At 40.3% G+C, this 27,881-nt stretch overlaps 3 protein-coding genes across 5 annotated transcripts; 1 reads left to right on the top strand and 2 right to left on the bottom strand.

Moving 5' to 3' along the window:
* Nucleotides 1-1,744: 1,744 nt before the first annotated feature.
* Nucleotides 1,745-11,233, bottom strand: LOC111855212 (uncharacterized). 3 transcript variants are annotated; one of them, XM_072702003.1, is made up of 16 exons: nt 11,013-11,233; nt 10,436-10,696; nt 9,763-9,931; nt 9,306-9,603; nt 9,091-9,209; nt 8,226-8,350; nt 7,157-7,325; nt 6,259-6,981; nt 5,372-5,496; nt 4,426-4,488; nt 4,107-4,340; nt 3,242-3,319; nt 3,042-3,158; nt 2,581-2,739; nt 2,440-2,500; nt 1,745-2,181 (listed from the first exon to the last, which is right to left on the bottom strand). In XM_072702003.1, the coding sequence occupies exons 3-16, from the start codon at nt 9,929-9,931 to the stop codon at nt 2,108-2,110; spliced, it is 2,514 nt and encodes an 837-aa protein (XP_072558104.1). In that variant the 5' UTR covers nt 10,436-10,696; nt 11,013-11,233; the 3' UTR covers nt 1,745-2,107. The 3 variants fall into 3 exon arrangements, with proteins under 3 accessions (XP_072558104.1, XP_072558102.1, XP_072558103.1); XM_072702001.1 differs by having other exon boundaries at nt 9,091-9,603; XM_072702002.1 differs by lacking the exon at nt 11,013-11,233 and having other exon boundaries at nt 9,091-9,603; nt 10,436-10,736.
* A 2,937-nt stretch (nt 11,234-14,170) lies between these two features.
* ssr4 (signal sequence receptor, delta) lies at nt 14,171-17,791 on the top strand. Its single transcript, XM_023834122.2, has 6 exons — nt 14,171-14,329; nt 16,237-16,355; nt 16,549-16,623; nt 16,720-16,809; nt 16,903-16,968; nt 17,440-17,791. Exons 1-6 carry the CDS (start codon nt 14,281-14,283, stop codon nt 17,542-17,544), a joined length of 504 nt encoding a protein of 167 aa, XP_023689890.1. The 5' UTR covers nt 14,171-14,280; the 3' UTR covers nt 17,545-17,791.
* Nucleotides 17,792-19,396: 1,605 nt separating this feature from the next.
* idh3g (isocitrate dehydrogenase (NAD(+)) 3 non-catalytic subunit gamma) lies at nt 19,397-26,650 on the bottom strand. Its single transcript, XM_023834117.2, has 13 exons — nt 26,518-26,650; nt 26,354-26,401; nt 25,392-25,403; nt 24,537-24,634; nt 22,798-22,913; nt 22,648-22,708; nt 22,290-22,422; nt 21,715-21,848; nt 21,497-21,599; nt 21,183-21,329; nt 20,900-20,994; nt 20,276-20,336; nt 19,397-20,084 (listed from the first exon to the last, which is right to left on the bottom strand). Exons 1-13 carry the CDS (start codon nt 26,596-26,598, stop codon nt 19,980-19,982), a joined length of 1,194 nt encoding a protein of 397 aa, XP_023689885.1. The 5' UTR covers nt 26,599-26,650; the 3' UTR covers nt 19,397-19,979.
* Nucleotides 26,651-27,881: the final 1,231 nt, after the last annotated feature.

Genomic DNA, 27,881 nt, shown 5'->3' with positions numbered 1-27,881 from the left:
CATTCATGAAGCCCTTTCTCCTTAACTATTCATCCCCAGTATCATTTAAGTGGGTTTCCTGTAGGTATACTATATGTGTTTGTTCTCTCTTCATTTCAGAGAAAATTTTACCACGTTTAATTGGATTCAGAAGCTCAGTGGCATTAAATGAAATTATTTTTACTTTATCACTAGCTGTGTGTGTTCTTCGTTCAGTATATCATTGGCTAAATGGAATGTAATCCATCTACTTCTTGAACAAGAACAAAAAAAAACTCCAGTGTGAACTGAGGTAAAGAACATGAGATTCCAAGGCTGACATCTCCAAAGCATGACCCTGGGTTAAGCTAGAAGGAATGTTTAGCTCTGGAGGAAAACCTCCCCTCCATGATGGCTGAGGGTCCCTACTGGAGCAACCAGAAAAATAAGATTCATATGCAAAAAAGGTCTCCTATATATATATGTTCTCATTACAATAAGGGAAAAAGAGATATTAGAATAACATGAAATCCACCTTACCATGTCAATTTAAGATATACAGCATTTTGAGCTTTATTCAGCCTGCCAACACTTTTAAAGATTAGTAAGAGCTAATGGTTTTTTTGGAGGGGGTGAGGGCTGTCTTCTGAAAGCTCGTAGTCTGTCTGATATTCTCCTCACGCTCTCCTCAGGTCCCTTGCTGTCTCATGCAGATCGGGGTAGCCGCTCAGCCAGGCTCTCACTTGGTATGACCACGGTGATGGGTAGTCCTGTCTTTCATGTCAGCAATCGCTTCCTCCACAGATTGGTACAGCCGAGTCCCATCATCATAGAATACTTGTGACTTAGCAGGGAACGGACATTTCTCTGCTTTAATACCTGCTTCGCTTCAGAATATTCCTTACGCTTTTGCAGGCTCACTTGGCAGTAATCTTTGTCAAAATATATTGGCCTCTCATTCAGAAATGTTTTTTTCTTACTGCAGGCCTTGCGTAGGATCTCCTGCTCAGTTTTACAGCAGTGGAATCGGATGATTATTGACCGTGGCTTGTCCTCACTGTCCCTGGAACGTCTCAAAGCGAGTGACCGATGTGCCCTCTCAATATCAAGCTCCTAATCGGGGAATCTCCAGCGTGTCTCCTAGTAACTTTTTCCACAAACTCCACCATTGTTGGCCCCTGTTCCCTTAGGGACGTTGTATATTCTTATATTCTTTCATCATGACATCCCTTATTGGTCGAGCAGTTTATTTTCTTGTTCATTCCTGGCTTCATATTAACACCCGTTTCCAGTTTTGAATACGATCTTCTACCTTTTCAATCCAAGTCTCTGCCTCTGCTATTTTTGGTCAGTGTTGGTGAGCTCAGATTTAATATCATTCAGTTGTTTTGTGTCCCTACTAAACTCTCGAATCTCTTGTACCACTTTCGTTAAACTTGACGCTTTGTTTAGATGGGGGTTAGCATTAGCATTAGCTCCGCCATCTCACGCCCGTGCTGGAGAGCTGTTCTCTGCAATTTCTTCATTTACAGCTTCTCCACTGCTGTTTTTCTTATTTCCATCTCTCTTCCCTTTTCTTGTACCTTAACAATCCAAATACGTGCAGGAATGTTTTTTTTTTATCTTGCAATTTAAACGGGGCAAGATAGATGTTGTTCCGGAGGAGTTGTTGTTTTAGGCTGCGATTGTGAGCGATGTCGTCATTGGAGTGTCTTTGACAAAATAAACACTGCTTCCCATCACTACCGGGAATCTGTGTAATGACGCGACCGAAACTCTCACGCTGTTTACATGCAGGGAGGAAAAGTATTTTTTCCCCAAAAAGCATTTTATTTAACAATGATTATACATGTATCAACCAGCATAAAGTTAAAAGACCAGGAAAACACTGGCATGGCCACGCCTTCTTTTTCAGGTCAACTGCAGATGAGGAGAAAACACAACTCAATTGAACATAACTTTTTAAGTGATTTTTTGCCTTATGTGGGAGAATCAACCTCCTAAGTGAGTAATGTCTCCATGTCCTCCTGAGATGAATATAATGGCATCCTTTGTCTCAGACCTATCTGGGGCTCTTCTGCTGATCCTCAGTGTTGATCTAGAGCACTGCACGCAGGCTCAGTCACCTCATCAGGGAGGACCTGAGAGATTACAGTTCCTCCTCCTTCACTTCAATGGTAGAATGGCAATGGTCCTGCAGAAACGTCCCTTCATTTGGTGCATCTGGTAACACAAATATTACTGATAATATGAATCCCATAACATACATGCACTTTTTTGCGCCTATAGTACAACCTGAATCTTAACAGTTTGGCTTCACGGAATGTTGAGCTGCCCTTCATTACAGTGGCCACACCTTTGGAAGTTATGATGGCAGCAGCCCTTGGTGGTAACTCTTCAACATGTTTGTCATTTTCTGGGGTCTTGTAAAAGAAGTACATGTATCACCAGCCTGAACTGAATATACTCTTATATACTTACACTTTTGGTCTTCAAAGGTATTTTCTTGCCTGCTCTGTACTCTCTCAATATTGCTGAGGACCTTCAAAAAAAAAAAAAAAGCATGAATACGTACTGAAAACAATTATGGAATTTTCTGGCATCTCCTGCAGAGGTACAAACCATTTCACTCAAAGGTTTCATCTCATTCACTTTGCTGTCAGTGTCATCTTCTGGGTTAGAGTCTTCCAAGTTCTCTGCCTTGGGACAGGGATTCGTCACTTCTGGCAGGCGAGGGTGTCGGTTGAAGAGGAGGAAGTAGGGGCTGTGCCTGGTGGAGCTCTGATCATAAAGAAGCTACACATTAACAGACTGAATCCAATATATCCAAGAAAACATCCACCACATGAGACTGAACAGTACCGAGCAGAGACAGGTGCTCAGAGCATTTGACGTATAATTATTAGGGCACCCTGTACCTTTAAAGGGAAGCATGATTAATGGTGCCCCAGCCCGCACCCCGCACACACCCGAGATGGAATATAATAATCATAAATTGATATATTGTATATCTTTCAATTACAAAAAAAAGTTTATAATTCACACTTTTGATACTGTAGAAGTTGATTTGTAAAGATACCAACCTGTGTAGTAGTATTAACATCATACATCACACCAGGCAGGTGGAGGTCCCAGTCATTACGGCTGCCATTCATATATTTTCTGAGAGTACGCTTGATGTCTTGGTTGGTTAATTCATCCTGTACATTTCAATCCATTTGTGAATTTGATAAATAAACACAAGTGATTCAACAATAATACATCTGAGAGGACTGGAGGTTACCTGCCCATTGGGCTGTGGATGATAGACGCTGGACACTGCATTTTTGATTTTCAGCCTGCTGAATATGCTGTCATTGAGCTGTGGATGAATGATCAACAGTTATATTTACATTATTGTGGAGTAGTTTCATAGCACTTTTCCACTGGCATGCAGGAACTGAGCCGTACCCGAGCCGTACTGCCAAGAGAATCTATATACAGCACTGTTCCAGTTCGCTTTGGTTTTCCACTGCTGAAGGATTGGCTCAGTAAAGGAGATGCTGGGTTTTGAATGCAGCAGTGACGTAAAACCAAAGAGACGCTTATTTACTGTTCACAAGGTATACACAATTTTCTGTGTGCTAATTACTGCTTCCATATCTGTAAGAACTGCCATCTTATGTTAGCATCAAACACTAGTGGAATTAGCATTCACTTGTGGAAATTTGCATCACAAATCCATACTGTTCAAATGTTCTATAGTACTTTTTTAAATAGGTTGTTGGAAAAGTTCTGAGTTATCAGGAATGCAACACAATACTAATAATGAGTGATATATAGAATATGCCCCTTTTTCCTTCAGATCATCCATGCATATCAACACAGATCAACTGCATCTACCTGCATTTCGACCTATCAGGTGTTGATGACAAAACCAGTTCAGTCTGGTCATGCTTTCGGCCCTGCTAGTAAGGGGGGCCTTGTCAGCACGGGTACAGCTTGGGTACGGCTCTGATAATATACAATGGAAAACCATCAGTTCCCAGTACGGTTTGGCTCGTGGTTTTAAGGGAAATTCTCCATAAGACAAAAACATATATTAGAAGCAGAAGTTGGGGAAAAAAAGATACAAAAAAATAATAATAATAGTTTCACAAAAAGTTTACCTCCTTGATGAATTCCTTGTCTTGATCTGTAATGATGTGCCTGACCATGCCGAACATGCACAACTTTGTGGTAATTGCCAAAGACACCTCATTCACAGTCTTAGACTGCAGAGGGTCTGCAATGACCCACTTTGTGTACATGTCTGTCATGGTTAACACAAATTTGTTGTGCCGCGCTGTTTCAGGTAGTGGTCCAATTAAGTCCAAACCAAGCACATCCCAAGCTTCTTCTACCTGTAGACGGATTTATCAACACTTATCATACTACTGATTATCCTATTAACTCACAACACTGTGCAAAAAATGTTGCAAGCAGTACCTTAATTGTATGTAAAACTGGGACAACAGTCTTGATGGGATCATTCAGCTGGCAGCCTTTGATCTGAAAAAGATTGCATGTCTTGAAATTTCTAAATCAAGCAGCTAAATAACACAATGAAAAATATGCGCTATTAGGAATTTTCTACTTAATGCAAATTTGGACACTGTGGTCATCTAATTTTATGATGCATGACATGCAAGGTCAAAAAATATGTAAACCAAAGAATCTGTAACTGACACATATCTTTTATATATCCGTACATTTTCTGGTTGTCCTATTCAGGATCACGGGGTCCAGAGCCTGTGGGGGCATGGCAGGGAACAACCAAGGAATGGGTGCCAACCCATCACAGGGCACGCTTTGGTAATGCCAGTTCACCTCAGCATCTTTTTGGATTGGGGGGGGGGGGGGACCTGGAGTACCCGGAGGAAACACCATGACGACACAGAATGCTGGTCCCAGAAGTGTGAGGCAACAGTGCTAGCCACTGCACCACTGCACCGCCCTAACATGTTATATATTACCCAGTCCTTCACATCTCGAATCAGTGTAGGCCAGTAGTAACTGACAATAGGGGCGTCAGAAATAGGGAGGACGGAGGGGTGAGCCCCCCCTCCCGATAAACAATCAAACAAACAGGTAAAGCGCGAGAGCGAGATGAGCCTAGCCAAGATTATAGTGCTATATCAGACAAACATCTTATCATATGGAACAATTACTTTTTTCTTATGTTTGTATTTTATTTAACTGTACCCTAAATAGTGTTAGTCATATAATGCAATCTTTAAATAATTTTTAAATCATTCTTACATTGCACCCCCTCACTATATACATCACGCACCCCCCCTTCCATGATGTGACTATTGCATGTGTGCCCATTGCGATGTCACTATATACATCAGCTCCACTGGCTGACAGTGACCCTGTCTCGGGGACCTCTTACATCACAGTGTTTTCCAGTTCCAGAGTTACTGTGGCACTTCATCAGAACTGATCTCTTCTCAGCCTCTGACAGCACGACCAGCGGCGTGTACCTCCAGCTCGGACCAGTATAGAAGAGTCTGTTATCTGTTAAGGTGAATGAAAAGAAATAGGCTCAGAAAGTTACTGTGTGAATTAAAGCGGTGAAACAGGGGTTGTAATAATCCATTGATAAAGGTTATATTACATTGTCAGAGACAGAAAGGCAACTGGTGCCACTTTAGTGTGCTCTGCCTGCTCAGTCCACACAACAACAGTGACTTCAACCTTTATTCTCAGTGTCTCCCTTATCTATTGAGAGTGAATGAATGAAGTGAGTGAAAATGTAATTTTCCTCAAAAAAAAAAAAAAACATCCCCAAAAAAACTTATAGGCACCATTTCCATTGGAAGTTTCCAGAACAGGTTCATTAATAGTCAGCCAGCTGCAGCTTCTTTACAATGATCCAGTGACCGGATATGTTCACATAAATAGCGGCTTCACCCACTCAGCTGAGCCAGCAAAATATTGCCGACATCCCTTTAACCCACACATGGTATGAGGGTCTTTCCCCAGGCTTCTCTCTGTACATATACTGGCACAGAAAATCCATGGGCACTTTTCTGGACAGGAAATACGGCATTTTTTCCATCAACACCCACTTTAGATAAGAAGTGTGTATAATGTCCTTTGACACAAGTACATGTTTCCTTAATATGAATGTGAATAGGCTGCCCCTGTGTAAAGTCAGACTGCAAAGAGGGCATCTCACTGTTAGCAGATGTGCTTCGGTACCAGATTGTATTGGTTAGAGGGAACTTGAGTGTTCTAGCACAATAGGATAATGTGGAGATGGCAGTTAAGTCAAACCTGTAGAAGGTGTGGAGTCCAGCGATGTTACAGCTGTAGTAGTAGGTGAAGAGGCCAGGTGTTGTACATATGTAGTTCTAGGTGTAGAGCCCAGTGATGTCACAGCTGTAGTAGTAGATGTAGAGGCCATGCGTCGTACATACGTAGTTGTAGGTGTAATGGCCAGCAATGTTACACCTGTAGTAGTAGATGCTGAGGCCAGGTGTGGTACATATGTAGTAGTAGGTGTAGAGGCCAGGTGTGGTACATACGTATTTGTAGGTGTAATGGCCAGCAATGTTATAGCTGTAGTAGTAGATGTAGAAGCCATGTGTCGTACATACGTAGTAGTAGGTGCAGAGGCCAGTGATGTTACAGCTGTAGTAGTAGATGTAGAAGCCATGTGTCGTACATACGTAGTTGTAGGTGTAGAGGCCAGTGATGTTACAGCTGTAGTAGTAGATGCTGAGGCCAGGTATGGTACATATGTAGTTGTAGGTGTAGGTGTAGAGGCCAGATGTGGTACATATGTGGTTGTAGGTGTAGGTGTAGAGGCCAGGTGTGGTACATGTGTGGTTGTAGGTGTAGGTGTAGAGGCCAGGGGTGTTACCGCTGGTGGGCACCCTTGGCATATTACTAAATGCCTTTCCATACAATTCCGACGAATGACTGTCTTTTGACAGAAAGGGCAGTGGTAATGACCCTCAGCACGGCATGAGAGTCTGCACCGACAGATGCTTTTGCCTGCAAGACAGAAAAATATTTAATATAATGGAAATTATGTTAGATAAGAAAGCAAAGTAGATAGTTGAATGTGTACATCCAATTATATGAGAAACTGCGGTTACTTGTATAATAAAAATATTTGCCATTTAAAAGGACTGGGGAAATTACTGTACTGGTAATGGTATGTTCATACCTTTGAAACGAATAGCATTTTTCATATGGGAATGTATATGTTTCTCAATCTTAGCCTTCCTTGCTGGCTTGAATGTTGGGCAAAGAGGACAATGAAAAAGATTTCTGCAACAAGTGCTGCACATTTCCACCGCTGGTTGTGAACCAGTATCACAAACTGATTTGACCACCTAAAAGGAAAAAGGAGTTTAAAGAAAATTCGTTTTTTTAAATGTTAATTGCCATGTACAGTACTAATACAACACAGGCAGCCACGTTATGACGCATTGCATTATGGGTAGTGGTCACCATATTTTGGAACAAACACAACAATGAAATCAACAAGAAAATGGAAATCAACAGAGAAGCAATACATACATTTTTTCCTGTTTGCCATGTGTACTGTATTTATTTACCTTTTTTACTCTAATTGTTCAGTACTAGATTACACCGGCACTTATTTGACCTGTTTTATGTGTATTACATCGCTAATGTGAATTTAGCCAGCAACAGGGGTGTTGCAAATAGGGGGGGTGTGCCCCCCCCATAAACAAACAAACAAATAGATGAATGTACGTTCCTTATATTATGAATTTGCATGTTACTGAGGCCAATTCACTGCACTTCCAGAGTGCGAGGACGAAAGATTGTAGTCCTATATCAGACATTTTATCATATGGAACAATTATTTTTCTGTTATGCTGTTTTATGAAACTGAATCCTAAACAGTTAGTCATATTTTGAATGATAAAATCTTTAAAATTATTTTTAAATCTTTGTCATATTTCACCCCCCCACCAATGTGACTGTTGCATGTGTGCCCATTGTGATGTCACGATATACATGGTGCACCCCCCTTTCAAGATGTCACTACTACATGTGTGCCCATTGCAATCTCATGATACACATCGCCCACCCCCCCCTTCACGATGTGACTACTGCATGCGTTCATTGCAATGTTACTATATACATCGTGCACACTGCCCCCCACCCCCACCAACGATGTGACTATTGCATGTGTGCCCATTGCGATGTCACTATATACATCAGCTCCACTGGCTGGCAATGACCCTGTCTCTGGCGCCTCTTACATCACAGTGTTTTCCAGTTCCAGAGTTACTGTGGCACTTCATCAGAACTGATCTCTTCTCAGCCTCTGACAGCACGACCAGCGGTTTGTACCTCCAGCTCGGACCAGTATAGAAGAGTCTGTTATCTGTTAAGGTGAATGAAAAGAAAAAGGCTCAGAAAGTTACTGTGAATTAAAGCGGTGAAACAGGGGTTGTAATAATCCATTGATAAAGGTTATATTACATTGTCAGAGACAGAAAGGCAACTGGTGCCACTTTAGTGTGCTCTGCCTGCTCAGTCCACACAACAACAGTGACTTCAACTTTTATTCACAGTGTCTCCCTTATCTATTGAGAGTGAATGAATAAAGTGAGTGAAAATGTAATTTTCCCCAAAAAAACGCATAGGCACCATTTCCATTGGAAGTTTCCAGAACAGGTTCATTAATAGTCAGCCAGCTGCAGCTTCTTTACAATGATCCAGTGACCGGATATGTTCACATAAACTGCGGCTTAACCCACTCAGCTGAGCCAGCAACAGACATTGCCGACATCCCTTTAACCCACACATGGTATGAGGGTCTTTCCCCAGGCTTCTCTCTGTACATATACTGGCACAGAAAATCCATGGGCACTTTTCTGGACAGGAAATACATCATTTTTTCCATCAACACACACTTTAGGTAAGAAGTGTATATAATGTCCTTTGACACAAGTACATGTTTCCTTAATATGAATGTGAATAGGCTGCCCCTGTGTAAAGTCAGACTGCAAAGAGGGCATCTCACTGTTAGCAGATGTGCTTCGGTACCAGATTGTATTGGTTGGAGGGAACTTGAGTGTTCTAGCACAGTAGGAGAATGTGGAGATGGCAGTTAAGTCAAACCTGTAGAAGGTGTGGAGTCCAGCGATGTTACAGCTGTAGTAGTAGATGTAGAGGCCAGGTGTGGTACATATGTAGTTGTTGGTGTAGAGGCCAGCGATGTTACAGCTGTAGTAGTAGATCTAGAGGCCAGGTGTGGTACATACGTAGTTGTTGGTGTAGAGGCCAGCGATGTTACAGCTGTAGTAGTAGATGTAGCGGCCAGGTGTGGTACATACATAGTTGTAGGTGTAGAGGTCAGTGATGTCACAGCTGTAGTAGTAGATGTAGAAGCCATGTGTCGTACATACGTAGTTGTAGGTGTAGAGGCCAGTGATGTTACAGCTGTAGTAGTAGATGCTGAGGCCAGGTGTGGTACATGTGTGGTTGTAGGTGTAGAGGCCAGGGGTGTGCACCCTTGGCATATTACTAAATGCCTTTCCATACAATTCCGACGAATGACTGTCTTTTGACAGAAAGGGCAGTGGTAATGACCCTCAGCACGGCATGAGAGTCTGCACCGACAGATGCTTTTGCCTGCAAGACAGAAAAAATATTTAATATAATGGAAATTATGTTAGATAAAAAAGCAAAGTAGATAGTTGAATGTGTACATCCAATTATATGAGAAACTGGGGTTACTTATACAATAAAAGGACTGGGGAAATTACTGTACTGGAAATGGAATGTTCATACCTTTGAAACGAATAGCATTTTTCATATGGGAATGTATATGTTTCTCAATCTTAGCCTTCCTTGCTGGCTTGAATGTTGGGCAAAGAGGACAATGAAAAAGATTTCTGCAACAAGTGTTGCATTTTTCCAGTGCCAGTTGTGAATCAGTATCACAAATTGACATGTCCATCTAAAAAGAAAAAGGAGTTTAAAGAAAAATACAATACAAAAGGCAAACCAATAATTTATTTACATTTTTTATTTCATATTTCAGTACTTGGTTACACTGCCACTTATTTTACCTGGTTTATGTGCACTACGTCGATACTGTTTATTTTTCCACGCAACGTTTTTAGTTCGGTTTTTATCTTGATATGTAATTTCTATGTTTGCCTTTCGTATGGTACTTGTTCACTTATTTGCTGCCTTTTATCTCAGGTTCTCCAGGACCATATGTGTATGTCTGCACGACGTGTAATTGAGATTCAGTATTTGGACGTCTGTCTAAAACATGCAGTTCAAAATATAAGCGTTTGCCTATTAAATTTGTGGACGTGCAAGATAGGTGCAGAACGTTCAGATAACATCTTTAAAAAACGACATAAAAAGCGTTTTCCTGAGTAACGATAATTTTGTAAATTATGCATATTTTATAACCGTGATATTTGCTGTTTGTTGTTTTTCTTTCACTCACTTTTTCTGTCGACGATCACAGATACAATTCTTCCACTGTTTGCTGATAAACACACTATCCACGCGTTCAGCCTACCGAGTCCTCTTTAGAAGCGTTATTTCCGGGCCAGATGTAGATTTTACGTGATTTCCGGCTCCACAGTGGAGACTGCAAAACGGAGGAGGCGGGGCTACACGTGTATCCAGACCACGAGACGTAGACGACCCGGTCAGCTTCTCAACGAGGACGCGCAGCTACAGGACACTGCCTGCTTCGTGTAGTCTTTTCTCAGCGGGGACAAAATGAAACCAGGGAGTAACATGGCGAATGAGTATAGTGTACATGACACTAAGCATTAAACACAACCAGCCCCAACCTGAAGTCTAAATCTCTCTACAATTTAAAGCGGAAAGCCAAAAAAAATTACCAAACTTAAGGAATTACAACATTAATATTAGACTGACAATGCTAAATTAAATGTTGTAAGGCTAACAATTTTCATGTGGAACATATGGGTGCGTTTTAATTTAAAATTGACCTAAGCCTTTTTATTATTGCTTTTACTTATACGGATAATAGTGCAGACAAGCAAACTAACCTGCCCCAGGTGCTACCTCGCTACATCCCTGCTTCTGTTCCAGGGACTAGACCTGTTCTCATCCGATATGTCCCATGTACAGAGATCGATTATGTATCGATTATTATCGAGTATGAATCATGTAGACAAGTCGGAAATCCAGATATCTCGTTTTTGAAGACAACGTGACATTATGGTTTCTTCAAAAGGTTTCTTTATGTGTTATAATGAATAATACAATTCGTTTGATCATCTACATTAGCTATAACTCCTTTAATTCGAAATATTCTGTAATAAAATGGGTTGGACTTGGCACTGGTTCGCTCTCGCTACATCGGTTTCGTTTAATCCCGCCCTGAAATGAATAGCAGTGTGCGCGGGGCTGGACTATGTGCCGCTTTGCCCCATTCCCCAGGCTGAAGGTCACCAAACACGCCCCTGCTGAATCTGACACGCCCTTATCTAAATTTATTGGTTTATAGCAAGATGACGCTTCCAACGCGGACGTATACATTATTTTTTTTTTTTTTTTTTTTTTTTATTAAGTCTTTGCACACATTTACAAACTCTCATCAGGAGTTAACATTAGTGCAACAACATCATGAGAAAAAAAAATTGGAAGAATAGGGAAAAAGGAAAAATAAATACATAAATAAATAAAAATAAAACAATATAGAAATGTGATGTGAAGGCCATTCTTTGACATCTAACATTTCCCTTTCTGACAACACGTTAATATACATGCGGCTTACTTGGTACACCAAATGAAACACAATCATTTAAGGGATAGAAACTGGGTTACATTCTCACATATCAATACTGCAGCATTACATGACTCCTTCAGTAATTCTAGGGATGAAAGAAAGGACTTCAGTTCAATCTTCAACCCACTTAGGGAAGGTCTTTTGTTTTGCCATTTACACTTATGGATGTGGTATTTGCCCATAATTATTACCACATTGTAAAGCATGGCAAGCTCCTTAGACAGAATATCATTATTGTATAAAACCTGTGTTATGGTCAGTGGGGTCATCCCATCTATTCCTACACTCATCCAGTTTACCAGATCCTGCCAGAATTTAGTTGTTACTGAACAGGAAAAAAACAAATGCTCAATACTTTCTTCCTCACGTAAACAAAATCCACATGGCTCCACCTCAAAACCAAATCTTTTTTTAAGCATTTCTGCTGCTGGGTAATAACCATTGATTATTTTAAATTGCATTTCTTTAACCTTGGGGGGGATAGGCCATTTCAAAAAATGTGTATATTCGTTCGTTATTTTAACATTTCTCCCTTTTAATTTTGTGTTACTATTAACATCGTGAAATAATTTATTTTTAAACATTACTTTTATGATTTTATTATTACACTTTTTATTAGTTAAAGGAATCTGATTTAGCTGTAAAGAAGGTAAACTTATTTGTCCCTTAGAGTAATATAAATAACCCTGTATCAAACTCAACAGAGGTAAAGGTATCACATTACAAACTTTGTTATATTCTCTAAGGGAACACTGAATGTTAAATTTGGCATTGAAAACACCTATTCTGAGAAACGGACGTATACATTATGTAGTACGTAAGTTAAGAGTGTGTATTTATTTCCGTATATAGTTATTCACTTACAATAGTTATACTTTGCCGTGTTAATTACACATTACCTAAGGAGTATAGACTACCTGTGTTACATATACTGCAATCTTAAAATTCTAAAGCATTTTACCAGTAAACGACTTCATTTATCAAGTTCTATGCACATTGTTTTAATACACCATATATCGTGTTTAAAACATTTTCGCCAGATAAGGACTTTTTATAATAAAGTTTTGTTTGGGAAGTATGAAATAATCACCGTGTATAAAACATTTTTAAAACCAGCTATGGTAACAAATTAGATTTACGGATACTCTTTTAATATGTATTACTAATTAACATTCCTGTTATTAGCGCTCATTTAAATGTAATTGTACTAGATGTTGCTGGTTTATTGGTGAGATTTTGATTAATATTTGCTTATTAACTATTAAAACCACTTGTATACGAGTACAGGGTAGGTACGCAAATTATAATATTCTTGGTTTTGGCATAATTTTTTTCTGTTGCAGTTCTCCTCCATTGCTAAGACGCATTTCCCAAAATCTTAACGTCTTTCTCAAAACTCTAAGTGCATTTCCCAAGGCTGTAAAGACGGTTATCACAACACTATATCACATTTGCAAAAGAACCAAAACATGCCACAACACTGTAAAGTATTGCTCCCTTAATGCACACTTGACCAAGGCATAACTACACAAAAAAATGTAATGTGCAAAAAAATTAAATGTGCTTGAACCAAAACCAGGCACACCATTTTTTTTCTAGTCAGTCATTGTAGAATACAAACAGATATTTGCAAAAAATAAAATTCAAACACAAATTTCAAGGACATGAAACAAGTATTTTTAAAAATTGCCATTATGAAATACATTACAGAACTAACATTTCAAGCCAGCTCAGCATCCAGTCTGTCTTCTCTGTTTGACCACAACACTTCATCAACATCACATCTGATGTCTTGTCTTCCAAGACAGAGGGGGAAGAACCTTCTTCAATGCTTCATCCACCCTCAGCATGCTTCCACAGTAAAGTCCTCACAAGCAGCACCCATTTCCCCCAGTAGAGACACCTGGTCATAGGACCGATGGTCATATACATGCCACCTCCACACTGAGAAGAATTCCTCTATTAGGTTGAGGAAGGGGGAGTAAGGTGGTAAGAAACACTGACATGCGATCATAGGCAGTAAACCATTCTATGACGAGACTGCAGTGGTGAAAACTGACATAGTCCCAAATTACTACATAATGTGGCAAATCGGGTCTCACCACACCACTCCTCTCTCATTCTCAGGAATAAGAGCATTGTAAAGAATTCCCAGGAAGCCAAGGAGACGAGCTGTGTTAAATAAAGTTTAGGGATTGTAAGTACATATTGAATTCGTTTCTAAAGGAAACAAAGTTGGGGGGGACATTTTTTAAATTCTATTCATATTTATGTATAAAAAAACTTAGCTAAACATAAAACAGCATTAATACAGAGCTAATCTATATTCTCCATCTCTGACGGGGACCTGGGGCAGGAAAAAATAACGCGACTCAGACTGTGCGTCCTGCGCACGCGAATGACGTCTTCATCGGTCACGTCAATCCCAGAAGTCTTAGCGCGCTATAGCTGAGCTGGCTTTTCGTTTGGGTTGAACGTGTGATCTGACTGAACGTGTAGGTTTCGGTCTAAGAAAAAAGAAGAAAATGATTCGGATTGCCGCTTTTTTGGCTGTCGTCGCCTGTTTATGCTCAGGTACCTTTAATGGGTTTAACAGGGATTTAATCATGTTATCAGTTTTTTCCCCGTTTAATTAAGTAGTAGTTGGTGTCTAATATTTACGTTACAAGTTATCTCAGGTTGTTTTGGGAATAGTACTCCCCATATGGGTGAAACAGAATATTGTCTTAACTTTTTTAGCGATTGCATGCTTTGTAATATTTGTGGTTCTTCATTCGGAGTAAGTCTTACTCGTAGCATCTGATTATGTATAATTGCATCGCTGGCATTACGTGATGGATCGAGTTCTGTTATAGGCTTACTTCCGAGTTTTGGATATTACGTAGCTCACTTCCAAACGGTATATGGTCCTGGTAATTTATGCTGCATGCCTAACCCGCTTCGATCAGGTTTAAGTGAAGTAACGGCGCAGTAAAGATGGGAGGGCGGTCGACGGTTAGGGTGATTCCAATGGCTCCTGAGTGACAGGGAACAACAATTTGGAATATAATTTGATCGGTCTGGGTTGGTGGTGAAATATGATGTGCTTGTAGGAGGTAAGGAGCATGCACTGATTACAGTGTGTTGCTGCACCCACCACACGACAAACCACCTCAGGGATGAGAACCTGAGTGCAGCCATGTGGCAGGTGATACCTCAGCACCACACTAGTCCGAGGTTTTTTTTCCGGTGGCTGGAGAAACCTGCCACCAACCCCCAAGTTTTTCCCTGTAAGTTGCAGGACCTCCTTATCGGGCTGGATGTAGAATAATGTCATAACCAGGACAAAGCAATTGCAGGTTAAGGGCCTTACTCAAGGGCCCAACGGAGTAGAATCATTCTGGGCATTCATGGGATTTGAACCAGCAACCTTCCAGTTACTGGCACAGGGCCACAGCTTCAGAGCCACCACTTCGTCCCATGTGCTTTTGCGGGGTCCAAAATCCACACTGGAGCCCTGTGTGCAGCCCTTCTGATTGAAACGGGCTAAATGAACAATTAACGTCCCTGCTTAGTGGGCTACTTGGTATGGCTTCTTTTGATTCACTTTGGAGTATGTCAATAGGTAGTCCTGTTTGTAATGCTTCAGTATGTCAATAGGTAGTTCTGTTTGTAATGCTTCAGTATGTCAATAGGTAGTCCTGTTTGTAATGCTTCAGTATGCCAATAGGTAGTCCTGTTTGTAATGCTTCAGTATGCCAATAGGTAGTCCTGTTTATAATGCTTCAGTATGCCAATAGGTAGTCCTGTTTGTAATGCTTCAGTATGCCAATAGGTAGTCCTGTTTGTAATGCTTCAGTATGCCAATAGGTAGTCCTGTTTATAATGCTTCAGTATGCCAATAAGAATATCTTGCCGATTGCGTGGCTTTTTACCCCCTTAGTAGATTTTTTCAACCCCGCAATTCCATTCCATAGAATCGGTTTAATTTTATTTTGTTATTGTTTTGCCTTTTGTATTGTATTTATTTACCTTTTTTATCTAATATTTCAGTACTTACACTGCCACTTATTTTACCTGGTTTATGTGCACTATGTTGATACTGTTAATTTTTCCACGCAACGTTTTTTAGTTCGGTTTTTATCTTGATATGTAATTTTTATGTTTGTCTTTCGTATGGTACTTGTACATGAAAAACATGCCCATGGATAATTTTTAGTTTGATCAATGTCCGTCAGAATTCACCATAGTGTTGACATCGTGTCATAATGTAATAATCTACATGTCAGAATCCTTCTAGCGTTGCTGTAATTGGTGGATTTTGAGGTGCCTCTTGAACGTGAATGGAGAGTGAATCTCATGACTGCATCTGATTTGGCAGCTCAGTCCACCATTAGGGAGCCACACATTACAAATGTCTTAAGTGAGATTTCTCCTGTGCAAAATAGAACTGATGGCCACAAATTAATCGGTATATTCAATTGTGGTCCATTTTTCCCCAGCTGAAAGTTGTACAGACCCAATCATCACACCTTCCTCCTATACAACTACGGATGCTGTCATCGCCTCAGAATCTGTGTTTATTGTGGAGCTCAGTTTGGCCTGTGCCAATGGAGCCCAGGTAAAATACTTTAACATTTCAATTTCTCTGGCTGGTATCTATTCTGTTTGTGAAAAAGGTTTTATGCATAATCAAAATGATCGGGCTATTCTGTTATACAGATTCACCAATTGTTTGAAATTTGCAGCCTAGATGTTATGAAACATATTTGTATTAATGATTCTTTAAAGTGACTGATTTAATTCCTAAACAGAGTGTGGTGCTATATGCTGATATCAGTGGAAAGCAGTTTCCTGTAACCAGAGGGCAAGATGTTGGAAAGTATCAGGTTTGATTCTTTCTCGTTTGTGTATATTCTGTTAATGTGTGAAGTGGATGGGCAAAAAAAAAAAAAATGACCCCTTCCTCCCCACAAATTCTTCAGGTATCTTGGAGTGTCCCCCACAAGCAGGTTTCCTCTGGGACGTACCAAGTGAAGTTCTTTGATGAGGAGTCATACAGTGCACTACGCAAGGTAAGAGACTTTTTGGCGAGTGTGAGATGCCTATCGGTGCGGAGGCTTTTTTTCTGTGACTGAGTAAGATCTTTGGCCTTTCGTCTGTCTCAGGCACAGAGGAACAATGAAGATGTAGACTCCATCAAGCCACTCTTCTCTGTCAACGTGGACCACAGGGTAAGAGGGTTGGGTTCATCATAAGCGGTCACAGGCTGGTAATTTTGAGTAAAAATTGGGTAATTTTTTTTTATATATAATGGAAAATGCAGTTTATTTGCCATGGCAGGAAGCAACTTGTGCACTGATACTGTTCATCTAATCTTTTTATAATGGCTTCACCAGTCCTTTTTAAGGCTGCAGTGCCACCTGTATTCATTATATACCATTATAGTACATCATTTTGGGTTCGGTACCGACAATGAAATAAATTTAAAATATTTATTGTCAGAACCTAAACCGCTTCAGAGCTACTACACTGTACTTTTAGAAATCGTATAAATCGGTGAGTGTGGGACGAGTACAGATTAGATGGGCGGACTAAATGACAGGACTGTTCGGGGAATACAACGCTGTCATTTCCTACACCACCAAATCTAGCTTCCTGTATGTCCTATAAAGGTGGGGTAGCTGATAGTCTTTCTTCTGCAGGGAGCATGGAGTGGTCCCTGGGTCTCCACTGAGGTTGTGGCTGCTGTTATTGGTATCCTGGTCTACTACTTGGCCTTCACTGCAAAAAGTGCCATCCAAGCATAATTTGTATGCTGCACACCTACTGTACCGATGTCAACAAAATGCTCAGTAATATATACTGGATTATTACATCTTGGCCAATGATACTGACTCATGTTGTACTTAATTTTATCAGAAAACCTGCTATCAGTGGAACTCATTTTGCTCCAGCTTTGCAAGGTTCATACATTCTGACATCATAGCATTGATTAATGGGAATGGGGGGGACTGTGCTTTGTAATTTGGTTTGGATTAAATTTTTGTAAACAAACCATGAGTGTTTTCTGTTGTCTCCTAACATATTTCCTTGATTTTGTTCTACTCGTCTTCCAGTTTCTGCCACAGTTCAGTAACTAAAGGGTTTCTTTGCCATATCTGAAGAAGCCGGAGCCGCCGATCATCTTGTTCTCTCACACGATCATCTCACATGCATTTAAGATACACTTGCATTTTTTGGGGATTTGATTCACTTAGTGTCTTTGCACATCTTGAATATTTGAGAAATGAAGCTCTTAGAATGACTTCTCTTCCCACGGCTAAGAGGGTCGTCCTATAAGCCTTCATCTGAACATGTCACGATTTCAGTCACCAAGAGGCCCAACATGCTGAAAAATGCCCACCAATGATGCCTAATAGTTTGGGGTTGCCAGATATGTCAGATTAAAATAAAAAATATGTGACAAAATAATTCTCATTCTCCAATTTTGATCGCAGACCTTCAAATTTCTTGTTTTAACTTATTTTATGATGTGGGATAATTTTAACTGATGAAATATGATTAAAGTGTATCTCTTCTATTAATTGGAGAATAGTTTCGAATTTGGACAGACAGTAACTTCGTAAATTACAAAAATGTCACTTGTTCTCTGTTTGATTGTCACTGTACACATGGTTTTAGGACTGGTCTGTCACTGTGTGATGAATCATTTTCATTGAAAACACTGGTAGTGGCAGTGAAGGGTGAAAGCAGACATTTGACTTGAATGCGATGTCAAAACGAGTTTGATGGATCTTATTGATGCTTGATAAAAACATTATATGGATGACATTCTACGCCTGATTTAATTTAATTTGTGGAGACTGTCTGCCGATCCTCACAGATGATTCTTTTCAGCTTCACTGGAGGTGTTCTGTCACTCCACCTTCCTCTTTAAAATACCACAAAGGTGTTCTATGTGATTCAAGTCAATAGACATACTTGGCCAGTTCAAAGTTTTCACTTTTGTGTAGTTTTTTGCAGTGTGTTTTGGATTGTTATGTTGAAAAATTCTTCTGCCAAGCTTCTTGGGACTAGGAATCATCTTTTTATTGAATATACATTCATGGTGCCATCTATAAATGTCACCTCATGCAAAATGGCACTCAATGCATTTTCTAGTACAAAAAATCTGAACATTCTATTGATCTTCAGCTTCTGCTAGCAGAAAGCTACACTGAGGCAGGTTACTTCTAAGGCTGCAATACACAAGAAAGAAGTAAAGCAGGAGACACTGGCAGTGACCAAAAACAGCCAGATAGAAAGGAGAAGATCTAATGGTAGAGATGACCAACTTATCCAGCAGTGCCTCATGAATCAGAAGATGACATCAACTGCCCTTCAGAAAGAATGGGAAACATTAAGTGGTGTGAAATGCACTGCTAAGACAGTTAGGACTATGAGGACTCTAGAAGCCCTCAAAGACCCATAAAGCCAGGAAGAAGCCCTTCATCAATGAGAAGCAGGGAAGAGCCAGGCTGGAGTAAAAATGTATATTTTACACAGATGTATTCCAATAAACTGAGAAATAAGTGAAACTAAAAATGATGCTGTGGTCTTAATTTTTTCCAGAGCTGTATCCCACTTAAAAAAAAATAATTTCCCAACAAAACACAGGTATACAAGCCAAAAGATGGAGAAGTTTAATTCAATTGGTGAAGTCATACATGCAAATGTTACTCTCCCATAAGTGAAAGTAGTACAACATTCCAGGGACTGACAATAGAGATAATGTGTTTGATTGTGGCATCTTGCTCATCTTTATGATCACACTGGACCCGTTCAAGAAAACAAAAAGGAAAAACAGTCATCTAGAATAGAATTCAATGAAGTCACAAATAGCACATCGCCTGACAAAGACACAACTTTGTCGGTACAAATTTTCATCTACAGCTTCCTTTGCTGCCCCAGGAACACAAAGAAACTTCTCAAAAGCAGAAGAGTTGTGGCTTCATTGATGCACATCTCAGGGCCTCTGTATGTGAGACTGAAAAGATCCCAATCTCTACTCCTGGCATAGCACACATTTCAGAAATGTAAAGAGCAAGGATACTTTTCTGCTCCTGATGCAAGAAACATTTCTAAAACATATTAAGAGAAGATGATCCAGGTCACAGAGTAATATTTTTAGCAAAACTCAAAAGTTTGGAGAGACACAAAAACATCTGGATACCTAAGCACAGGGCGTTCATTCACAGGGAATTCAGTACTGAGCTGTAGTGCGTGGTCCACTACTCTGGATGATGTTCATAATGGACTGGACAACTTCAGATGTTGTGCCCTGTCCTCCAATGTCCGCCGTGTGCAGCTGAGGAGGAGAAAAACAGAGGAGCGCAACATGATTAAAAAAAAATGTGACACACTCAGATACAACATGACCAACAGCGCTGCAGTGATTTCTGACATCTATGACCCATGAGGAGAATGCATAACTGTATAGTCAAGACATGTTGTGACGGGGATGTGAGAGGCTGGAGTTCAGCATAAGGCATGCCGTACCCTCGTCTCGTTCATGGTGGTGAGGATTGCATTTCGAATTAACGTGGCATATTCATGAAGTCTGTAGAAAAAAAGAGGGATACAAGAAAGAAAAAAGAAAAGAAAAAATCAGCATCCACACAACCTCCCCTTATAAGGTATACATAGTGCACCCCCTTTGCATTTTACATGTGTAAAATAAATCCCTTCAACCTGATTGGCTAACAAAGTGTCATGAATGCCAGACACTTATACATATCACTACTGCATCAGTTTAGGGTCCAAACCTGGATGCGAACAGAACTGCAAGTTAATCTGGACTCAATAATGCACCTTATGAATGAATATGATCAACATAAAATGGCTTAACATGGTTTGAAGCACATTATTGCTGTATGTTGATGCGTAACATTGAAAGTTGTTAATTCTTTAAAGTTCACGAAATGCTGTTTTGTTACTGAAAATTGTTCCAGATCTCTGACTTTGAGCAAAAATCTGATGTGAATCTTTGGTTAAAAAGTTTGAAACACCCTGGTTTCTTCAAAACAATTATCTGAGAGGTCAGTGCAACACCACCAAAAAAAAAACACTTCTGATGACGACACATGAGCTTCCAAACCAGAAGAGCAACCAGCAGAAACTCACTTGAGATGGTCGAGCATAAGGCAGCTGGCCAGAAGCATGGCGGTGGGGTTGGCGATGTTCCTATCAGCAATACTTTTCCCTGTGTTCCTAGTAGCCTGGGACAAAAAAAAAACATAAAACACACACACACACAAAAATGCAGCATCCTGTCATTTTCCCATGTCCCACCTCAGCCTTAATAAATCTGCCTGTGTATGTGGAATGACTGCATGTGATCCGTTTGTCAGCTGTTCATCATCCTCCTTTCTCGGTCGGAATGCCAGCCCGTGCCAGTTTCTCTTACCGTCTCAAACACGGCATAGTCTCGCCCGTAGTTGGCTCCGGGCACAAGGCCCGGCCCCCCCACCAGGCCTGCGCACACATTGCTGACCACGTTGCCGTACAGGTTGGGCATCACCATCACATCAAACTGCTGGGGTTTGGAAACCAGCTGTGAAACGGGGAGAGAACAACCCAGCAAGTTTCAGTGTCCATCTAAGTGATGATTCTTATCTCTATATTTGGGATAATCATCTCAGTTTAACAGTCATGTTGGACTGGAGTTTAAAATGGGGCTACAGATTTGCAGAAAACTACTGAATGAAAGTGTCGATGCACCTGCATAGTGGTGTTGTCCACAATCATGCTGTCAAAGGTGATATCAGGGTAGCCTGAGGCTACTTCCTTGCAGCACTGCAGGAATAAGCCGTCACCCAGCTTCCTATATGCAGGAGGGAGACGTGACTGGATGGAGTCCCAGGTTGAAAACGTGTGCTTGCGCATTGGTCTTCCTAACTGTACGTCAACAGAAAGGAGTGAAGGCGGGACCAACTCACATGATGTTGGCCTTATGGACGGCGGTGACCCTGCGACGGCCTTTTTCTCTGGCCAGGCGGAAGGCGTAATCTGCGATGCGAAGGGAGTTGAGCCGCGTGATGATCTTCAGACTTTCCACCACCCCAGATACACTCTGCCAGCGTGGTGGGGCAAGGTTAGTTACACCGACTTTTAACGCCGTGCCAGCAACCAGGGCTACATTCACGCCGAGCAAATGGACAGTAAAACAAAATCGAACAATTAATTATTTTTTTGTTTATTGTTATGAACAGTCAATCTAAATCTAGCTTGACTTTACTAAAAACCTCAGTTAAATGATTAACGACTAATACGTCAAACGGCGTTAAGAGAAGGACAAAACAACAAAATGTGCTTAACAATCAGTGTTACATGCAGGACAAACAGGTGGATCTTCACCTGTAAGTAAAAACATGTGGGTCAGCCTGATATGCCCAATATGGCAGCTTGTTTAAATGACCTGCGTAGGGCATCACCAGCATGTGGTGAGCATTGTCAGTAGGGTCTGGAGAAGAACTGGGCAAAGGCGCAGTAACAATGCACAGGCCACTCCCACCTCATGCTCCAGGCTGCTGTACTCTCCTTCCGTGTTCTCCCTGATGATGATGATGTCAATGTTCTTGTGACGGGTCTGCACCCCGGGTAGGGACTGGCAGTGCATCACATTGGCATACAGGTCCAGACTCGTTCTGAGTTGGTCAGAAAACAAAACTTCTCCATGTCACAAGAAACGGGCTCTACGAATTTCCATGCTTGTCTCTGTGAGACTCCTGCTCTTCACGCGAGATCATTCCATTACATGATTCACTATCACAATGGCCAAGAAACAGAGCTGTTCACATGCTCCAAGACCTCAATGTAGTAATGAACCAGACAGAGAAGAAAGGACCACCAAAATGATTTTACAGCCTCACCGTAGAAGGTTGTTCCTGGATTTGTGTGAAGGGGGCATGATATGGTTTGTCTCTATGTTTCCTGCAAAGACACATCAGGTGACCTTGATTTAATTCACAAGGGCAAACAAGCCTAAAACATTAACAGCATAACTACATACACAGACTAACCCTTGAGAGCAACACCATTGCGGCGAATGGCGGTGATTGCATTATGTATGTCATCCTCGCTGTTCAGTGAGGAGTTCACATTCACAACTTCAAAGTCCACTGGCACACAGGTGAACCTGTAGCAGAAAAAAAAAGCAACTGACATGTCAGCCAAAAGACACTCCTAAAAACACAAACTGCAAGCACAACTACAACCACAAACAATATGGTGCAGTGCTTCAGATTCTGTGTAGGTTTGTACCAGGGTAATTTCATTTTAATTCACAAAATGACCACTGCATCTCAGTTATTGATTTTAATTAAACTTGGCATGTGAATTCTGTCTTCTCTCTTCTTCTGAGAAGAGCACCAGGATCAATGGTCATAGTGCAAATGAGAAATAAATAAATATATTTAAATACAGAAAAATATGAATAATATAAATGACAATTTAAGCGATGGACATTAAAACATGCACAGAGAAATACAGGTAAACACGCTGCAAAAAATGCTCAGAATAAGTTTAGATGTGATGGCTGTGTTTGCAAGATGGCAGCTGTTACAGCCACTTTGGCCTGCTATCGCTGCACTTTCAATTTTGGAATTTTTGGAAGATTCCCAGGTATAGATTTTCCATATAAATGTTGAAATAGTAATCAAAGATCAAATACAGAAAAAATAGTTATCCTGTGCAGTCATGTTGGACTGGAGTTTAATATTTTATTAATCTTTTTATTTGTTGTCACTCAGCACTGTAGCTTCAAGTTTTGTAATAATTGTCTCAAGACACAAACAATTGGAAATCCTCATCCATACTGAAGATCAGACAAATACTTTTCGAATTATAATTATCATGCTGACAAGATCAAATGTCTGAGCTGCCCTTCTCTTTGCTCTCACTGTGCAGCGCTGCTCCAATTTTGAAACTATTTGTCTCAAGGTTTCACAGATCCACATCTTAAAATATACAACATGAAAAAGATCCGTCAAACACTTTTTCAGTTATCACGCTAACAGGATCCGATGTCTGGAACTACCCCTTTTGTGGGGGGGATCGGTCTCAGAATCTGATCACTTCCAACTTGTCACCCCTGCAATGTGCTTACATACTTTGAAAAATAATTATGTAAAATACATTTAAGGCACTTGTAGGTCAGTTTCTCTGGTCCAAATTAGTTGTTGAGTTTGTAGTATTTCCCCCTCAGTTCAGTTTGCTTTCACTCAGAGAAAAATCCAAGCAGAACAACAATGGGCTGTGCAGTTCATCATCTCTCAGTTTTACGTATTGCTGCCTCAGTTTTCCTTACTTTCACATGGCACTGTTCAGTCAAACAGTGAAATCCTCTCTCCTTCAGCCACTGTCCAAGCATTTTGAGTTTTTATAAGTCGCTTTTATGAGATGACAAATGCCGTCATCTGCCCAGATTTCAAGAAGGCAGCGTACCTCGCTGTTAGACTAAGTAAGACCTCGGTTCATTTCTCCTTCTCTGCTTGCTACTGCTACTTGTTTGCAAAGCACACCTGGCTACAAGTTTTTGAGTTATCTTAATGGAATCAAGTGTCAGATCTGCCCCTTTTTTGACTATCAATATGTGGTTTCAATTTTGGGGCGATGTACATTTAACGTAAAATATTTTCCAGCTTACTGAAAAACCCCAAGCTTCATGGGTTTCAAAGCCACAATTTTTGACCATAAGAAGCGGACACTTTCGTACACCTGTACCAGGATTCAGGACCACAGTTTCACCCAGTTGACTTACCTGAAGACCTCTCTAACATGATTGAGCAGCTCGGGTCCAATACCATCCCCCGGTATCAGGGTAACAGTATGTCGGCCACCATACTTAGCAGGTGGAGGCTGAAAAATAAAAGGCTATTAAAGATAATGCCTCCAAGACAATATTTTATTGTATTGTACTGTATCATCATTATTTTGGCAGCTTTTATGAAAGAAAAATGTAAGCTTTTTTCCCCAATGTGAACAAAACATTTCTTCATTTTGTCAACCAGTTCATAGCACAGATTATTCAACTAAACCAGGGTTCCCCAATTATTTTTCCCAAGGGTGAAATTCCATGAGCAACATAAAGGCTGACAATAAAATCTGCTGACGGCAGGAAATGAACGCAGGCCAAACATGATTCTCGTCAGTCCGATGTGAATATTAACGCTCCACAATCTTTTTTATTCATATTGGCCAACCGGCCCAGTTAAGAGTTAAATCAGTGGCTCATTCCATTTAAATCATTTTGAAATCAAAAAATTGCCTTTTCACCATTTTTGACTAAATTTTGCATATGAATTGCACATAAAGTCCAGAGCTCTGAAATGTGTTTTGGAACACACACGAAGACACTTTTATATGTAGCGTATATGTATCAAAATGCATTTGAAGTGTGAGTGCATTTTGAAATGAAGAGACACTAAACTTCTTACAGAAAACACTGTACAATCTTTATAAAGTTTGCTAATGGTTTAGCATTTACCAATTTGAAAACATACATATCAAGAGAGCAGAGACCTAGAAAATATTTTTTGATTAGCAGAATAATATGCTTAGAAGCTTTTATTAATATGTAATACAGATATGTTTTTACCAGACAAAGCATACTTACAATGATCCGTCCCTGAGCGATGATGGAAAAAGGTTGGAAATAAAAAATAATCATTAGTGAGAAAAACGGCATCACACCAAGATATCACAATAAAAATATGTAATAAATAAAAAAATCTCAAGTCTCAGATTTAACATTTTGCCTTGACAACAAAACAACTGATTAATTATTAATTAATACGTTTAGTTCACTCAATTAGTGTTCGTTTCTTAAATTTACCAATCAAATACAATACAGATTAGGTTAGTTTACCCGCACAAATTATTATGATAAAAACCTGTTAGGATGTGCAATCTCAGTTAGCATCAGGACAAGTCAGTGCATTAGGGCGGCAGCTTCTGAGGGGTGCCAGGCAATTTCACCTGCGAACGGGGCCCACGGTCCGAGATGTAAAGGCCAGGAAAGTTAAGTACAATCTAGTCGGAATTCTTCAGATGACAGCTGAAGGCAGATTTCCGGGACGTTGCGCATCATGTGCCAGAGTGCCGCTGGCAATTTAAGGGAGACTCCCAAGAACTTCCGGGAGATGCTGTTTGTCCGCATTGTTTTTCAGCATTGAATGCAGTCCAAAAATAAAGTTAGCTAGTGATCTGACGATGCAGAGTGAAGCCTGCTAAAAGGCCCGTGTCTCAGTGTAATAAGGTTCACCAGATCTGCTTGTCCTTTCACGTGCCCCCACATTGGTTAGCTGGTTAACGTCAACGTGCTTCGTTAATATCTCAGAACAAACGCTTTAGATAATTACAGGCTTTCGTTCAAATGTAAGACTCAAGATTTTGTTCTGCTCGTTTATTTCTAGAAGATCGCAGGGGGAAGTATTTTTGCAACCATATACAAAAAAATCCTTATTTGCGGTTCATTCCCCCGAAGACCATTGCACATTGCCTATTGTACATGTACAAATACTTTTTTGCAGTGGTATTGCTTTTATACCAGAATCATATTTCCAGTCGTATACTCACGGTGTAAGATGACTTTTCTCTGTGACTGTTTGTAGATGTTGAAATTACCTATGAACAATTAACACAGGGGTAAAAATCTTGCATATCAGTGCGTTGTCATTATACGAATTTGCCATTCGTGTACTACAGATAGCAGGAAAAACATTCCATTTAAAACGGCTTACTTTGAACGCATGTCTTAATCCCCCTCCCCAAATGGGATTTAATCCTTTGGAGAGTGACGACACCTTGACTGCAGCAGCCATCTTGGTCTAGTCGCGACTAGGATGTGTCATGAAGTGCGCAATGACCATGGGAAGTGTAACTTAGCGCCCCCTAATGATGAAAGAGTGCTGCGCTCCATTGACAATAAATATTTAAACATAAAGTTATATTCAAATATTTGCTTTTACAGTTTGTCCAAAGCAACATATATGTGATGCAAATACATCACAAGCATACATCTAACACAGAGTCAGCTTAAGTAAAAAGGTTATTTTATCTCTAAATTCATTTTTCTTATATATTACTTGGTAACTTACCAAGGTTCTTCAAAGTCAAAAGCCTTGCATTCCAAAGTTTTGCAACCTGTTGCATCCTGTGTATATTTCACTTATTTAATATACTCTAGTGCAGTGGGGTTATAGCTGTTAGTCGACTCTGTCCAATGAATTGGCAAGAGGACACAAAACCGTACAAAGCAAGATATCATCGAGTTTATGAAGCGAGAGTGTAGAAACAAGATTTTCAGTTGAAACACAATGTGCTCTTTAATTGAGGGGCTGAACTAATTTGTTTATTCTAGATCAGTTACATATCATCTAGTTTTCTTCGGCGATTAACATGTGCTTTCACGCTGACGTTCCGGAACCTGGTCCCTGTTTACAAGTCTCTGGGGTCGTCTTGTCCTGGAACTACAGTATACAACAAAACTGAGCACACCCCTGGCCAATTGTACTAAAATGGTTAGAAAATAGAAACCCTGTGCATTTATGTTTTTAGTTATCTGTAGCCAAAGCCCTACTAGATTGAAGCCAATTCATTGGAAAAAGGGAAATATTTCACTAATTAAACAATAAAGGTCCGTATTTAGGAGCCAACAACAGTCAGCAGAGGCGCATCTTGTCAGCAGGCAGGGCAGGCAGTTGCTTGGGGCCCCCAAGCCACTAGATGGCGAACGAGAGCTGGTTTCATATTTTAAAGTCCATTAACTTGTTGAAAATGGTAACTTGTGAAATAAAAAAAAGTTTACTGTTCACAATTTTTTGTTAATGTCAGAATATTTATTAAAATGATGACAAAAACTGGTTAGAGGGGGGGGGGGGGCCAGTGAATTTTTGCTTGGGGCCCCAACAGACCCTAGGATCGTCTCTGACAGTCAGTACACCCTGAATAAGTGACTTCAGTGACACTGCATCCTCTTATTTTTAAAAATATTTTGTATTTTCGCATAACAAGAATGAAACCAATAAATTTGAAAAATGCATCTTCGGTGAAGGGACGAATCAAAATCACCCATATTTCAGGATGTCCCGGACAATTCGGGATG

This window comes from Paramormyrops kingsleyae, chromosome 18, assembly GCF_048594095.1.
Source record: "Paramormyrops kingsleyae isolate MSU_618 chromosome 18, PKINGS_0.4, whole genome shotgun sequence".
Classification (NCBI taxonomy): Eukaryota; Metazoa; Chordata; class Actinopteri; order Osteoglossiformes; family Mormyridae; genus Paramormyrops; species Paramormyrops kingsleyae.
Note: the sequence above shows the minus strand (reverse complement) of the source record. Positions and strands in the feature narration are given on the sequence as shown.

Coding starts and splice junctions, on each gene's coding strand:
- idh3g (XM_023834117.2), bottom strand. CDS start 26,598: ATGGCTGCTGCAGTCAAGGTGTCGTCACTCTCCAAAGGATTAAATCCC. Junction 26,402..26,517: donor GATTAAGACATGCGTTCAAA/GTAAGCCGTTTT, acceptor AATTGTTCATAG/GTAATTTCAACATCTACAAA. Junction 22,423..22,647: donor TCCAGGAACAACCTTCTACG/GTGAGGCTGTAA, acceptor TGACCAACTCAG/AACGAGTCTGGACCTGTATG.
- ssr4 (XM_023834122.2), top strand. CDS start 14,281: ATGATTCGGATTGCCGCTTTTTTGGCTGTCGTCGCCTGTTTATGCTCA. Junction 16,356..16,548: donor CCTGTGCCAATGGAGCCCAG/GTAAAATACTTT, acceptor ATTCCTAAACAG/AGTGTGGTGCTATATGCTGA. Junction 16,969..17,439: donor CTGTCAACGTGGACCACAGG/GTAAGAGGGTTG, acceptor TTTCTTCTGCAG/GGAGCATGGAGTGGTCCCTG.
- LOC111855212 (XM_072702001.1), bottom strand. CDS start 9,931: ATGGACATGTCAATTTGTGATACTGATTCACAACTGGCACTGGAAAAA. Junction 4,489..5,371: donor GAACTGGAAAACACTGTGAT/GTAAGAGGTCCC, acceptor AATCTTTTTCAG/ATCAAAGGCTGCCAGCTGAA. Junction 2,740..3,041: donor ATGTTAATACTACTACACAG/GTTGGTATCTTT, acceptor CTTTATGATCAG/AGCTCCACCAGGCACAGCCC.